Consider the following 16,439-nt stretch of genomic DNA (forward strand, 5'->3'; position numbering starts at 1 on the left):
TTGACTTCCTGCCAAGAATATGAACACAACTCTCAGTCCAGTTATATAAGGACTGGAGGGCTCATAGTAACTGCCCCAGGACTCCATGCTCCCGCAGTGCCCTCCAAAAGACTCCTGAGGGACACAGTCGTTAGCCTTCTGCAAGTCTACAAAACATATGTAGACTGGATGAGCAAACTCCCACGACCCCTCTGGTAACTGTGCAAGGGTAAAGAGCTGGTCTATTGTTCCATGACCCGGTTGGAATCTGCATTGATCCTCCTGGACTGGTCGGCACCTCCTTTCCAGCACCCTGGTACAAGTTTTCCCGGGGAGGCTGAGCAGTGTGATAACTCGATAATTGGGGCACACCCCCCGGTCTCCTTTTTTAAAAATGGGAACCACCATCCTGATCTTCAAGTCCACAGGCACTGTCCTCGACCTCCCAGCAGCATTGAAGAGGCGTGTCAGCTAAAACAGCCCAACAATGTCCAGAGCCATGAGCATCAATCTAGTCCGAACCCGGCGCCTTGCCACAGAGGAGCTTTTTGACTACCTCAATGACCTCTGCCAGAGATATGAGCGAGGCTTCCCTGGATTCTTCAAACTCATCCTCCTCTTCAGAGGACATGTTGGCCAGGGTCAGGCACTTTATAATTATTTCACAGTGGACAAAATATGTACAGACGGGTGAAAAATCAAAGAAAAGACCAACATAAAGTGTCTTAGTAAGGTGTTTGGCCACGAAGTGACACCAGAACAATGTGCAATGCAAGTCTCTACTGGAGGGATGTACACCATTCTCCCAAAATATATTCCCTCATTTGGGGTTTCGATTATGATGGTGCAGCTTGCTGTCTAACATGTCTGTGCAAAATCGCCCATACCTGTTCAATTGGGTTGAGATCTGGTGGCTGTGAAGGCTGTAGCAAATGATTCACATCATTTTCATACTCATCAAGCCATTCGGTGACCCCTCGATGGAATTGCCATCCTGTTTCTCCACTCATGCGTCAGGATTTAATGTTGTCACCCATCTGTGTATGTATATTATATATGTATATATATGTATATGTATAGTTAGGTACTTAAGTATTTTGACAGTGACACAATTTTCTATCAATTAGCTATCAAGATGTGACTGAAGTGTAGACTTTCAGCTTTAATTCAAGGGGTTTAAGAAGACTATCGCATTGACTGTTTAGAAATGACAGCCTTTTTTTACACATAGTCCCTCATTTTCAGAGGATCACAAGTAATTGGAAAATTGACTTACAATCATTATTATGGCCTGGTGTAGCTTATTCCCTTGTTAATTCATGACAAATAAAGCAGATAAAAGGTCTGGAGTTGATTCCAAGTGTTGAATTTGCATTTGGTAGTTGTTCATGGGAGCTCTCAATATGTGGTCCAAAGAGGTGTTGATGCAAATGAAGGGGGCCATCATTAAGTTGAACAAACAAAACAAACCTATCAGACAGATAGCAGAAAATTTAAGAATGACCAAATCAATAAATGGTACATTCTTAAAAAGAACGAATGCACTGGCAAGTTCAGCAACACCAAAAGGCCTGGAATACCATGGAAGACAACTAAAGTGGATGATCACGGAATTCTTTCTTTGGTGAAGAAAAACCCTTCACAACATCTAGTCAGGTCAAGAACACTCCCGACGAGGTAGACATATCATTGTCAAAGTCTGCAATTAAGATACGCCTTCTGGAATGTAAATAAAGAGGGTTTACCACAGGGTGCAAACCACTGGTAATATTAAAGAACAGAAAGGCCAGATTAGACTTTACCAGAAAGAATCTAAAAAAGCCTGCCCAGTTCTGGAACAAGATTCTTTGGACACATGAAACCAAGATTAACTTGTACCAGAATGATTGGAAGAGAAGAGTATGGAGAAGGAAAGGAGTGGCTCATGATCCAAAACATACCACATCATCTGTCAAACATGGCGGAGGCAGTGTTATGGCATGGACATGTATGGCTGCTAATGGAACTGGGTCATTGGTGTTTATTGATGATGTGACAGCTGATAGAAGTAGCAGGAAATTTTTTCTGACGTGTATAGGGCTATACCATCTATTCAGATTCAACCAAATGCTGCAAAAACTAACTTACTATTGTTATCCTTGTTGTTGGAAAAGTCTTTTTAAAAAAGTATTTAAAAATTATGTAAAAAACAATTATGCTATGTGTTTCTTTGGCCATTGAGCACTAGCTAACGCTAACAGCTGAGGTAATAGTAATAATTTTCTAGAAAATTATTGGCGTTACTTGCTGCAGGATCCACAATACTGTTAACGCTATTAGTTTGTTAGTTGAATATCTATAAGATGAAATTCATTTCATCAACACTTAAATAGCATGAGAATAAAATGAGAGAATGGTTATAGATGTCTCCAGAGTGTTTCTTGCTAATGATTAAGAAGAAGTTCAATGACTTGCCGCAAATAACTGAGGCAATTTCATCCCTGCCCCCTGTCCATGTAGCTGGTCTGCAGTCAAATTTACAGTTATGTTCCCCTCAGGTAATCAGGGGTTAGCGATGATAGCATGCACTAGGGGAGGATGTGCTTTACTTCCATCTGTAATTTGGCACAGGCATGCTTTGTAGTGTGTAGGTATGTATGTTAGTGTGTGGGTTGCTGCTAAAATGAGCAGAGACCTGACCTCGGAGCAAACTGGGTGTTGTATAGCTGCAGTAATGCAATCACTCATTTATTTCAGACTTGGATGCACAGTACACCTGCTGTGCCACTTTTTGAAGTGTAAATGAAGCCTTCTAAAATAGGAAGATTAGCAAGTAGAAACTCTTAAAATCCCTCTGATGCAGATCGGTCATTAGTATCGTCAATACTATTTTTCTTGCTTCTCCAAAGATTATTGCTCAATTGTAAAGGTCTAGGTCATGGTTACAGATGTGTGAGTACCTCTTATTTTTACCAAGTGAAAACTTGAAACGAACTTTGAGCAACATCAGACTGTACGGTAGGTCTAGCAGTATGGAAGTTGATCATTTTCCTGTCACATTTTTGTCTCTGTTCTAATAGAATGAAATCTTCTAGCCCTGTCCATGAGACACCAACACACTATTGTCTATAAAAACTGCCTACTGGAGCTGTTTGAGGTGTGCCCTGTGTGTCAGTGGTTTTCAGACATACATACAAGGTTAGGTAATTTCCTCTCTGTAGAACAGCAGTACATTGTCAGCCCTTCAGAAAATGGAATAGTCAGTTCATTCTTGGAAGCACTCCTGTCGGGAACCTCCAACTTTCAGGTGCAGTGTATACCACTGGTGCCTCTTTCTTCAAGCTTGAAAAGGTAACGGATAAAGACTTGACTATGTAGTAAATAAGTGAATAAAGCATATCATGTTGCTAAATTCACAAGGGTAAAGAACGTGGAGAGAAATGAATATATTTCCCGGAAACATTACTGAAAAAAGACAATAGTGTAAAACAGTTAAGTGCTTATTCTGTCTTGTTTTCTGTTCTCAGATCTTCCGCGCAATGCAGTTCAAGATGTTCCAGTATAATACCTTTCGAAGATACCTGGATGTACATTGAACTTGCCACCGTGCATAGGTGGAAGACAATGCAGGATGGCATTTTGGAGGAACTTAGTCAACAGCAGAATGTCATCCTAGGTGGTTACTTGAGGGCCAACTCACCAGGTATGTAATTCTGACTCTCTGTTACATTTTTTGATGATGGTTTTGTTTAGAGAAGCAGGTTACCAGGAAATAAATACATCATAAAATTATATATGAAATGTAATATATGTAAAAGCAAAATTAATTTTTTTGAAGGACATTCTGCCAAGTTTGGCAGTTGCACGAAGATGGACCTGAGGAGCAACACTGTTATTGATCTACAGCTGGTTCAGGTGAGTGAGAAGTTACGATCTGTAATCAATTGAACTAAGCTATGTTTAGTAAGTGCTAAAATTAAAAAAAAGCATTTAAGTACGTGGAAGCTACCACATGGAGAAAGAGGGCCTGAAGAGGAGCATTGCTTTCTTGGAGGTATGTTGTGGCACTCTGGATAGTATTGTCACAGACCGTAACCCTCAAATCCAGAAATTCCTGAGGGAGGCCAACATCACGCACTACTAAGATGTCTGGCACATGGAAAAAGGTGTTATTTCCTGTGTTTGTGTGTAACGGGGAAAAAACATCAGGCTAAGAAAGCCCCTGTTCACATGTGAAAAGTCTCTGTTGGTTGATGACATCATTATAATACAGTTGTTCTTTTGGAGGCTTTGTCTCCACGATCCTTTTCTCTATCATCATAATTATTATGTGTTTCACGAGTTTATCAAGGACTGTCTTTTTCCTTATTTTATAACCAAAACAGAAACATTTAATGAATGCCAATTTTGAAATGAATTTGTACTGTATACACTCGAGTAAGTAGCAGCATTGTCCGCAGCCACTGCAGCCAGCAAGACCGTATGACTTTTGCCAACATACAAACATACAAAAAGAAATGTGGAAGTGACATAAAGTTTATCACTACACATTCAGAAACGTCCTGATGTATCTTTGATTCTCGAACTTGTTCAGATGTCTCTTCTTGCTCAGGGTCTGACTCTGGCTTAAACATGTATGGTCGCACCACTATTTTTTCTCGGGCAGCCATGTTTTTCCCAGGGTTCACGCTCAACAGTTGCCATGGTAGCACAAAACCATAGTCCTGTCAGCACACCCCACAGAAGAGGGGTTTGGGGTGAGCAGTGGCTCATTATCACATAATGGAGCAGGCACTCAAACCGGCTGTTCTGAACAGGGTTTGTTTAGACAGGGTGATAGGGGTGCTGTTGAGCTTGATCTTTGTGGAATTTAGACCACAGCATATCACGGACATTTCATTAAGACCCGCGGGAACTGTATTAACTTGTGGAAAGGGGTATAATACATCACTTTTAAAACAAACATAAAGTAGTCAGTTCAACCCATGGTTACGTTAGTTCCACCGCTGAACATTAACTGGTAACATGATTTGAAGCATTAGTATCCACAGTTAACGAAAAATATTATATTTTACTTGATTTATTTGTAAAAGACCATTTAAAATTTAAATATAAACTTTGCCATTTGATGCATTGTATCAGTTGGCCTAAATCTCATTTTTATCAGCAGTCTCTTAAATTACAGCAATAATATTGTACAAATGCATGTTTGAGGTGTCTCCAGATATGATTATAATGGTAACTTGACACAAATTAGAAAAAAACAAACATTTTGCTTGACCATTGTTTTCAAATCTAACACCATGCTTTGTACCGGAGCTTCATATGCATCAACATGAGCCAATAACAAGTTGTTATTTCTGAAAGTCCTAAAAATGTCAAAGTAGCAAAAATGCATTAAAGGACCAGTGTGTAGGATTTAGGGGGATCTATTGATAGAAATGGAATAATATACATAGATATGTTTTCATTAGTGTATGATTACCTGAAACTAAGAATGGTTGTGATTTTGTTAGCTTAGAATGAGTCCTTCATATCTATATAGGTCCTCTTCCACAGAGCCCACCATGTTGCACCGCTATGTTTCTACAGTAGCAAAGAAAGGACAAACCAAACACTGCCTCTGGAGAGGGCCTTTCACATTTTTACGCTACCTCAAGTCCACTGTAGGTTTACCTACATGCTTGGAAAGTGAGAGGTGAGGGGAGAGTATTCAATTGGTTACAGTTTGCAACCTCAACGCTAGATGCCACTAAATCTTACACACTTGTCCTTTAAATAGTTTAAATTTCACGTTCATCCATTATGTGGGCTTTTGTGTTGAAATTCTAGTTTCATACTTATGTCTATTTCAACAGCATGCAGGTGGAACTCGCTGTAATTCAGACTTACATTGGTATCTGAGAAGGACTGATCCAGCCCGAGACCCCAGGCTGTGGAGGCGGATGGAGATCTGATTGCTGTGGCTTCGTACTATCAACCCCCTCATCAGAATGGACTCATTGGCCAGCATGGTGTTCTCCCCGTGGCCCACATCTTCAAACACCACCTTGTCACCCTCAGATAGATTCACATTCAGCACCTGACAAAAAACAAAGTAGGGATTTGACAATTTATTTATCGTATGAAAACACAACAACAAAAGATCTAGAGTCTCTCAGAACCTGTAGGCGGAAACCAGGAGAGACTCTATGATATCTCAGCTGAGGATGCTCAACCTGACACAGGAGCGGATGATCCTGTGGCAGGTTGAACATTTCTTGGCAGCAGTCTCTCCTTCGTACATAAATTATAGTTTGGTTTGAAAAACATAAAGTTGATATAGTCAGTGATCAGTGTCGTAGCAGACTATTTTCACTTCTGATTTCCAAAAAAGTCAATTAAAGTTAGGTTCTTGGTTCCACATCCCCCACAGTATAGAGGATGTAGAGGATTTTGCAACCTTCTAAATGGCAAATAAGCAAACTCCATCTGCTGAGGAAGGCTGTCAGATGTAGCTAAAAGCACAGGAAAAAAGAATAAAAATATGTCTGTGTATATCATTTTGCACATATGTTCTCAACACTGTGTGTACATTTATTGAGAGCTAGTGAAAACAAGTCTAATTCCTTGTATCCTTGAACATACTCGACCAATAAATTAAATATTTTGATTCTGATTCACATAGGTTTTGTGCAGGGATGAACAGAAAACCACAAGTGGCCGTATCAGAAAGTCACGCTGTTTACGAACCACACAAAATGAGTAGAAAGCTGGTCATAAAAAGAGCCTCTCACTGCCTGCCACAGCAATGCATATGTAAATTATATGCAAATCCCACTATTTACATAATATGTATTTGTAGTCACGGCTATTCACATCTAAATTGCACCCAACTCACTTTGCAACAGCAGTTCCCCCCATTATTCCCTGGATAATTTCAAAAGTTGTATAGAGGCTTTGCAACGAGTTGATCCATTCAGAGTGGCAGCCATTATTGTTGCCACGCCATGCACTGTCATCAGCCAGTGACACAACAAAGAGAGAGTTTAAGGGCACAGGAGTGTCAGCTTTCATGGATTAATTTTACATCTGAAGCTATTTGCACAAAAATTTGTGATGAAGGAGTTATGACTTGCACAGTTGAGGGGCATGTTTACACTAAAGAAAAATCAGCACTCTGGTAAAGTGAAGAATTTTGACATGAGAGATTCGGTAGCTGATCTTGACCTCTGTGGTTAAAGCCCTGTATGTGACAAACATTTTATCATTAACATATCAGCATGTGTCATAAGAACCAGTGTTGGAAGTCCGCTTTGCATAACAGTTAGGTGCAAATCACAAGTAAGAAATATGGAAAAAGCCAAAGGACAATGTGAACCTCAGTGATTACACAGCAGATAGGCCTGATAATTGTCAGCTTGTCACCTTCGCTGACGGAACGACTGGTGAGAAATGTTGCTCTTATCAGCTTTTATCACTGCAGGTGTATTTTTATTCAGGCGTTAAAGGAAGGAGGCGTCTTGTCTTCTCATGGTCCTCCATAGATCATATCAACGGCATCCTGTCTCACCAAGCAGGGAGATTAATCCACGGTCTCTTGAGAAAAGCGGCTGAGGGAGTCTGTAGTGCTGTGCATCCACTGACAGGACTGAAGTTTCAGTTAATAGCGTGCTTATATTATGTGGGTATCCAAACCAGAATTCAGACTGTTGTTAGTTGATGACCAATATTGTTAACGTATAAGTATTAAAAGCAGAATAAAAACAGTAGACTCAATGTAAAATGCTATGTGTGTCTTAAATTTAATGAATAGTATTCAAGACAGCTACAGCAGGATGTGTAAATACTGTTATTTGAGGCATTAAAAGGATATTAAAGTCCCCATTTTACAAAACAGTGTAACTGTAGATATCTAAAAATAACCAGTGATGTGTTTACTGGAGTGTTATGTTGAAGAGGGAGCCGAGTCTGATGGTGAAGCTTTTACCAGTCGAGCTAAATTCCAGTCCTCACATTAGCTTGGGTTAGTGATTGATGGAATGAAAGACAAGCTTCCACAATTAATTTCTTTAACAGGGTTTCTGGACTCAGAGACGAGAGACAATGAAGATATTCAGTCAGCCAGAGATGATTCAACCTCGATCTGGCCCCTGAATACTTTTTAATCCACAAAGCACACCAAAGTAAGTGGGCGAGTGTGTGAACAATGCAGCTCGCAGCCACTTGTCTATGTGTATGCAATGTTAATATCAAGTACATTAACACACTTTTTTTTTGGAAATGAATAAAGTGTGTACAATGGACCATGTGGATTGTGTGTGTTTTTTTTTTTAAATGAAACCTGAGCTAAAAAAAAAACACAAAAAAAACTATCCACAAACAGAAATTTGTATCATTGATTCTTGAAACTTTCTCAAGCCATGATATGATAATTAAGTTACTTAAAGAATTATTAACAGCACATAACTCCCCATTAAAATCAAAAAAGTGGACATTCCTAAATATTCTTCTAAACCAGAAAAAAACTCTGTAAGGTCACTAATTCTAAAAACGTAATGTGGGTTAAACTTCCAACTGATGCGTTTTCCTCTTCTTAAAGAGACTGATCCTGATTAACTTTCAACACTAGAAATTTTTGAACAGAGACAGGGATTACCATCTCCCCCCATAGCACCAATAAAAACATGACCGAAGTTCCACGCTTAGGTCACATTAGGACAACTAAGCAATTTCAGTGAGAAGAGTCAAGTCCAACCGCTGATCAAGACCATTAGTTGATTGAAAGCTCTGGGAAAATAAAGATGGTAAGTGGACCTTAAATTAAGATTATTTTGTTGAACTAATCGTCATATTATTCACATGTACTCATCCTCATTTCACATATTATGAGCCATGCCATAGGTAGGCAGTCAGGGACTGTCACAAAGTTTTTCTTTTGGTTTAAAATGTAAAATGAGGGAGGAATTGATGATATCACCCACTTAATACTTCTTATATGCATGTACAGTGTATGGATTATGGACTGTATTATTCAATTACAGTGTACTTGTTTAAACTGAAACTTTACTTGCAGCCCATGTATAGCAGTAGTCTATCCAGCCTGAACGGAACATGAATGGCTCATACTGCACTGCTCTGACTTGTGTATAACAAATCATAATGTGTCGTTAATGAACTCATGGACACAGCATCGGGATAATAGTGAATAGCTGAACAAAGGGCATCACCAAGTAATCACATTATGCCTTCAGCTCAGGGATAATAAAACACTTGAGGGAACATTGGGAGACGTAATCCAATTTGCCCTGGCACCAGTCCAGCTTCTGTATAACTGTACCTCACAAACATAATCATGAGGGTCTTCCCCCTGTCTGGAAAATAGTGATCACTCTGACAACATAATGGATTACAATACACTTTAAAATATGAATCGCAGGCAGCAGAAAATATTGCTTGAGATATCTGAGGAAAGCTACAGCAGTGGTTGTGGATACCCGTTTTGTTGCATTGCTGTTTAGTTGAGATCAGAGCATGATTACTGAACTGATCGCTGTTGACATCTCTGCCCACACTACACAGTCCTTAAGTCTTCTTCTGCAATTGTCAGTTCCATTCTCTACAGTTCATTGGCTTCACCCTGTACAAAATCAGTAGCAACTGGGACAAAAGCTGAGAAACACACATATGTATAGGCAAGTTAATTGGGTGTCTTGAGATGCTGAACAATAGAACATTCTCAAGAAGAAGGAGAAGAGTAAAACACGACCACAGCCACATCAGCAGCTCTGTGAGTCTGTAATTAAGCCCAGCAGTGCTTTGAGTTAACTAGTAATGTCAGCATTCTAATATTGACACTAATGACTGCTGACGTTTAGCAGGTAATGTTCGCCACCACAGCCATCCTAGTGTGGTGTGTTAGCATGTTGACATTCGCGGATTAGCACTAAACACAAAGATGAAAAGTCATGAGCGTTTAAATTAGTACAGCTGATTCCATGGAGAACATGAACGCTTGTGACAAATTATTAATGAAATTATTTACGTTTGCCCAAGACCTCAATCTTTCTCTAACATTTAACCAAAGTGCTTTTGTGGCATAAACACCGCTACAGACGGGACTGTGGCTGTGAACGCCAGTATCTGGTGTGACAGCACTTTGTACGCCCACCATCCACCCCAGCCACCCCAGCCACCCACTGGCAACTCTGTTGCCGTTAATAAATGTAGTGCTGCATTCATTAAAAAAATATGTTGCCTCTGAACATAATCGAGCCAGCAGTTACATTGCCACCACTACGTAATTGGAAAAACTGGTTTAGTAGCATATGAATGAAATTTCTGGGAGACAAACTGTAGTTGTTCTATTACACTTTGTATGTTTGTTTCTATCTTGTACCTAAACTCACATTCACATCTATTGTGAAGAGCTGCTGCTTTAGACATCAGCAGAAACGGAAAAATGCCAGAATCTTCAGTAACAGTCAGAAACGACAAACGTTCAAAAGTCTCCGTTTTTCACACCATACAACTTATGATATGGTGTCCTGGACCTCAAGAATTATTTACTTTATCCTTGATATTAATCATTTAGAATCAAAATATATTAGGTGTTTCAGTATATTTGTTTCCAAATGCAGTTTACAGTGACCCAGTAAGACCCTACTACATGCAAAGATTTTTGAGCCTGGATGGATGGATGAGCAAGTGGTAATCACCACGACTGAGTGTGGTAAGACAATATAGGCTGATACACCAGCGACAGGCTGAACCATCTGTCAGTAAGCGAAACCCGATCTAAAACACTTTAGAAGTCAGCATCTGGTGGCCATCAGTGGTACTGCATTTAAGGAGCTACATTGCCTTCAGTGTTGTTTTCAGCCTCGGTGGTAGCCACTTGGCCTTAACACAAGTAATGGCTTGAGAAATGTCAGTTTAGCCTTGGCTTTGTGATTTAGGAAGTGACCCATGATTGCAATACTCCCTTCACCCTACAGCATAAGACTGCACTATCACTTAGTGTTGGAGACGAACCTCATCTGATAAAATGCTTAAACTTGCTTTATGGTTTCTTGGCAAGTGATTTGAGATGGTCAGGCAAATACCGGTTGTCCTGTTTTTGAATGAAAGGCGGAAGAAGCATGAAAATTAAATCCTGGGAGGACTGGCTGTCAGGATTCTGCACCATACCCCAGTGGCAGTGGTTGTGTTTTTTTTTTTTTTGAGGACTTGTATGAGGACTAGTTGTAGAATTACTTAGTAAGTGCCATTAACTTTGACCGCATATATTAGGCAATATCATAGGCAAATCAGATTCAAATTCAACAGCTCTATCAGCAGTGCAAGCGCCAGTTCCCAATGCAAACCAACAGCAATTTACAATTTAATCATTTTTCCTTAATTTGGATATATTTAGAAAGCAATCAGTTTCAAAACACTGTTTGCTAAGAACTGAGCACTTCCACTGAAATATTATCCTCTTTATTCCAACATGTAACTAACATATTTATTTACTGAATAACTAAGTCCTCATTAAAAAAAACAAAAACAAAAAAAAACTCCTGTCTCATGCAGAAGAGAGAACACTGAGTGCTATGGTGTAAAGGGAAAAGTCTGTCTGACATCATTTTACTTTATAAAAGCAACAAATGACAGCTGAATAATTTAACTGACACTCCCTCATTAAGAATAAACTGACAACTTTGGGGACAGCATGGAGGATGACAGCATAACAGGGACAGATGGAACCCTGGGATATGGTGTTGACTAATGGATCAAAGTCTGTGTGTGTGTGTGTGTGTGTGTGTGTGTGTGTGTGTGTGTGTGTGTGTGTGTGTGTGTGTGTGTGCGTGCAATGCATGAAAACAAAGAAACAGACGGAGAGAAATGAGGGGGAGATTCAGTGTACTGCAAAATCATGTTGAATGTTGTAGACTGTATTTCTGTATTATATATTCCCCTGCTCTCCAAGGAGACTCTTTGTTGATCTTCTTTAGTTTACCATAAGCCTCTTTTTAAAAGCGATCCCGCTTTATTGCCGTTAAGACGACCTCTGATTATTCTGGCTTTGCTTATTTACACTGAACCAAACAAAGCCGGCATAATGCCTCCCCAGTGTGTGATTTTAGGTAGCATGCCGGCGTTCCGGATTCAGAGGCGGGACATGTAACACAAGAGCTTCGGCGTCTGTCCCACCATGCCGGCTCTCCCTTTTACACAGATGTCGATCCGGCTCTGTGACTACCTCTGCTTGTCGGCTTAATGCCGGAAGAACAATGCACCTGCATTCTGTGTTCGTACATTTATACAGAACGGCGAGGCGGAATAAAGGCACAACATTCCCGCCTTGAGCAGGCTGTATTAAAAGGAGCTAGAGATAGAAAGCCAGGCCCAGCAGAGAAGTAGAGGACTGTTTACATCCAATTGCTTGCCTCATTCAAAACATCACACCTTCTCCCTTCGCCCATGATAACAGCTCTCTAAACTGCTGTACCTGCCTCTTAAATGCATTAAGGTGCATTTTATATTCAATTAATATCACCATCCCTATCATGAGATGGAAATACAGTGTAGTTAATGTGTGTTCATATAAGGAGCTGAGTGTGTCTGAGTCTGCGTGTCTGCAAATTAGCAGCAGTAATTAAGAGGGAGGTGAGTAAATGATGTTGTTGTAGAGGGAGCATCTGTTCCAGCAGGAGAAGTGGGTCACAGCGGTGATACAACAGCGATAGACTGAGCCTTTCCAGAGCCTTTGCTGGCAGTAAAGGCCCCTGATGATGAAATCCTCTTTTGTCTCTCCTCAATGACTATTTAAACTGTCTCACTAAAGTAAGGGCTACGATTAACAAGTAGAATTTTACTTCGTAAGAAAAATAGATTTCGATTGCCTGCCAATTAACCCACGAATTTAATAACGGTGCTTATGAGCTTATCATATATACACTGATCAGCCACAAGATTAAAACCACTTACAGGTTTTAATCTTGTGGCTGAACGGTGTAGATAATTGCCCTCATATTTGGTCAAAGGATAATTTTGGTGTTTTTGTGTATTTTATATTTAGATGTATATTGTGAGTGTGAAGGGCTGTCTGTCTGTATGTGTCAGCCCTTCATTGACTGGTGACCTGTTCAGGGTGTATCCCACCTCTTGCCCAGTGTCAGGTGTGACTGGCTCCAGCCCACGCACAACCCTCAAAGATGAGTATCTTGGTGTGGGTAATGGATGGATGGATATATATCCCACACTGTAATTTATTTTGTCTCAGTCCAACAAACAACATCCTGTGGCCAGTAATACTCAATAGAGAACTAAATGTGTATTAATCTATAGCTGAAAATAGTCGATTCTTTAACTAAAGTGACCAGGTGTTTTAGGAAATTACTGAGCCTTTTTTTTTTTAATTTTTTTTAAACTGTACACTTGAGAACCGTTTTTCAACGATTTACATTTTAAGTTGATATAAATCTTGAAGCTGAGAGCCACAGAATATTGAGAAAGTCAGAAAGTATTGAAGGATGGACTAATATTGTTGGTTTTGGTCTTTTTGTGGGATTTGACTAATCACAGTAGATAAAATGGGTTTAAAGCTGGTTGGTGTTTGTGTTTATAATAGCAGGAATTAAAGTAAATACAAGAAATAACCACACAAAAATAAAAATAACAAAAAAAAAACAATTTATGACTACAAAGAAGAATTTTTGGTGATCTGTTCTTATATATATTTAATCATATTATTTCCAAAAACTATTATATACAAAAATGCTGCATTCGTATAAATGAGAAAATCAATACTAAAGAACTATTCATGGGTGCTTAGAGACCAGCAGAACCATTTTGCTGTCCATAATAATTCGATCCAAAACACATTTCTTATATCAAATATACACTGATAAACTGATCATTTCCAGGTCACTTTCCCCCTTCAACTATAAAAAAGGCCTTGTATCAGCTAGCAGCTAGCTTACATTAGTGGACTGTACAGTACTTTTCAATAATGAATAAACTCTACTGTTTCGTAATAAGCGCACTGGAATTCTTTCATCATTTTCCAGAGAATGATTGATGCAATAGATTGCACCCTTGTTCCAGTTTCTAAAACATGAAGATCTTCTCACAACTTCAGTGTGAGACATGTTAGTGTTTCAGTAAAGAGATCTCTGCAGCATTCTGCTGAAATGACCACACAGAGATAAGACTGTTAATGTAGTGTGGCACTCACTATCTGCAGTTAACATTCACTAATTTTCTTAAACCACAGTTACACATTTACCTTTGATTGTACTTTATCTTTACCTGCATCACTCGACTGATATGCTGCATGCTTTCCATCTAAGCTAATAATCTGCAAAACACTGAGAAGGGTGAAGCATCTGTCTGTAGTCACTTCCAACATAATCCAAAATCTGAAAACACAGTGCCATATGCCCATACTGTACTATAATTTTCATTATGTACTGATACTGAATGTTAATGTGTTGAACAGATCCACTTTGTGATTTTGTTTGATAAGATGGCTGCAGTGTTGCATAAAAGTGTTACCCAGTGTGGCTTTCATCTGATATACTGTATAAAAATTATTTTTTGTCCAAAATGTCGATTCACATTCTTGCTTCGAAACAGATAAAGGATAAAAAGTCACCACATCATTAAAAGAAATTATGGGCCCTTTTTAATTGCACAAGCACAAAATTCATAGGTCTTGGATGCACAATCTGTGTACAAATTGCAACAGAGCTGGATAAAGTAGAATATAGATCAGAGAGGGAATAGTTTTAATAAATACACTATCAGCCAATCACATCACTTGTCTGAGCCAATCAGCTGAGCCAAGGAGACATGCCATCTCCAGGAAATCATTTTGTAGTGTGGATGGTGTAGAGCAGAACGACTTGAGCACACAGCAGTGGTTGTAGTGTTAAAGTCTGTATTCTACTGTATCTCGCAGTGTAAATGGTGACATCATATCATAATTGACGAGGCAGCAGAGTTTGCATTTTGATGCATTTCAAGAATAACAGGTGAAATGTCAGGTGTGCTTAGAAGAAAGTTGGGAAGGAGGCAATCTCACACAGGATTGGTGAGCCCTGGGAATCTGACATCTTCCACATACACAGGCAGAATACTGAGTTATAACCAATAAGTCTGATGTTATTATGTGTCAGCCTAGAGTCATTTACATAGAATTTAACCAGGGTAAACACACTGAACAACCGCACATAATGGCACTGTGCTTTGGCGCAGCCCTTCTCATATCGGTGGCTGCAGATTTATCAACATTTCCTGCTGTCTTCAGATGACTGCAGGAATTTAATGATCTGAAGGAAAAGCTTTTTATACAGTATTACACAGCTGTGGACAACAGTGTGTCCAATACTGTGAGAATCACTTATATTGATGGATAGATCAATGCAAACTGATTTACTGACATTCCTGCTTAACGCATTAAATGTTATTTTTTGATGCAGATTTAAACGTATTGACTGGTAGGAGAGTGTGACTATTGATATTTTAAGCATTATTCCATTACTTTCATGGCTTTTCTCCAATTATTGAGTTTGCCCTTGTTAATAAAGCAGCATAGTGACGATGATGTGAAATTAGAAACAGTAAATGTAATGATTCTGTCACATTTTGAAATTATTTAATTTGGCAAAACATTAAATATTCTTAGGGGCGGCAGTGGTTAGCACTGTTGCCTCACGGCAAAACGGTTGTGGGTTTGGCCAGGGCCACTCTGTGTGGAGTTTGCGTGTTCTCCCTGTGCCTGCGTGGGGTTCCTCCGGGTGCTCCGGCTTCCTCCCACAGTCCAAAGACATTCAGGTTAGGTTAACTCTAAATTACGACTCTAAATTGTCAATAGGTGTAAATGTGTCAGCCTGTGATAGATCGGAGCCAGTGTCAGCTGGGATTGGCTCCAGCCCCCCCACGACCCTCAAAGGATAAGCATTATAGCTAAGGGATGGATTAAATATTACTTCCTCACAGATTTGCATACTGACAGGATTGAAAAGCTTTCATGTTGTGGGTTTTTGCAGTTGAATCGTTTTGAACCTAGCATACATGGTAATGGAGTATCAATACAGACAACGTGAGGTGAACGTGGCTTTCTCTTTGTACATAAAAGTACAGAAAAATATCCAGCCTTCTCTCGCATCCCTGTCCTTGAGTCATCCTGTGGTCTCTGCCAAACAAGCTGCACTCACACAAGAGCCCCAGCTACAAACAAAAAATAGAGAGGCTTTAGATTATTCTGGCTGTTTGAAAGGAAATTGAACATTGTGACACAGAGACCAGACAAGAAGGGCTGTTTCTCTCTGTTTTATTCCTTTTCCCCAGGATAATCAGGTAATCATTGTTTCTTGGAGAGCATGAATGCAGATGGGCAGAAGGTCATCTGAACAGATCTGCCTTCACAGAGACAAGCAACCTTGCTTAGCTGCACCAATAAAGAAGCTGATATTAAAAAGAAAAAAAATTAAACTTCCCTCTTATAACTTATG

At 39.6% G+C, this 16,439-nt stretch overlaps 1 protein-coding gene across 1 annotated transcript in view; it reads right to left on the reverse strand.

The window, feature by feature from the left end:
* Window positions 1–16,439, reverse strand: part of sez6b (seizure related 6 homolog b) — a 180,905-nt gene that overhangs the window by 83,250 nt on the left and 81,216 nt on the right. Inside the window, exon 7 of the mRNA XM_040131190.1 lies at window positions 5,851–6,040. Coding sequence (XP_039987124.1) covers window positions 5,851–6,040 — 190 coding nt within the window. The remainder of the gene's footprint in view (window positions 1–5,850; window positions 6,041–16,439) is intronic.

This window comes from Xiphias gladius, chromosome 7 (assembly GCF_016859285.1).
Source record: "Xiphias gladius isolate SHS-SW01 ecotype Sanya breed wild chromosome 7, ASM1685928v1, whole genome shotgun sequence".
Taxonomy (NCBI): Eukaryota; Metazoa; Chordata; class Actinopteri; order Istiophoriformes; family Xiphiidae; genus Xiphias; species Xiphias gladius.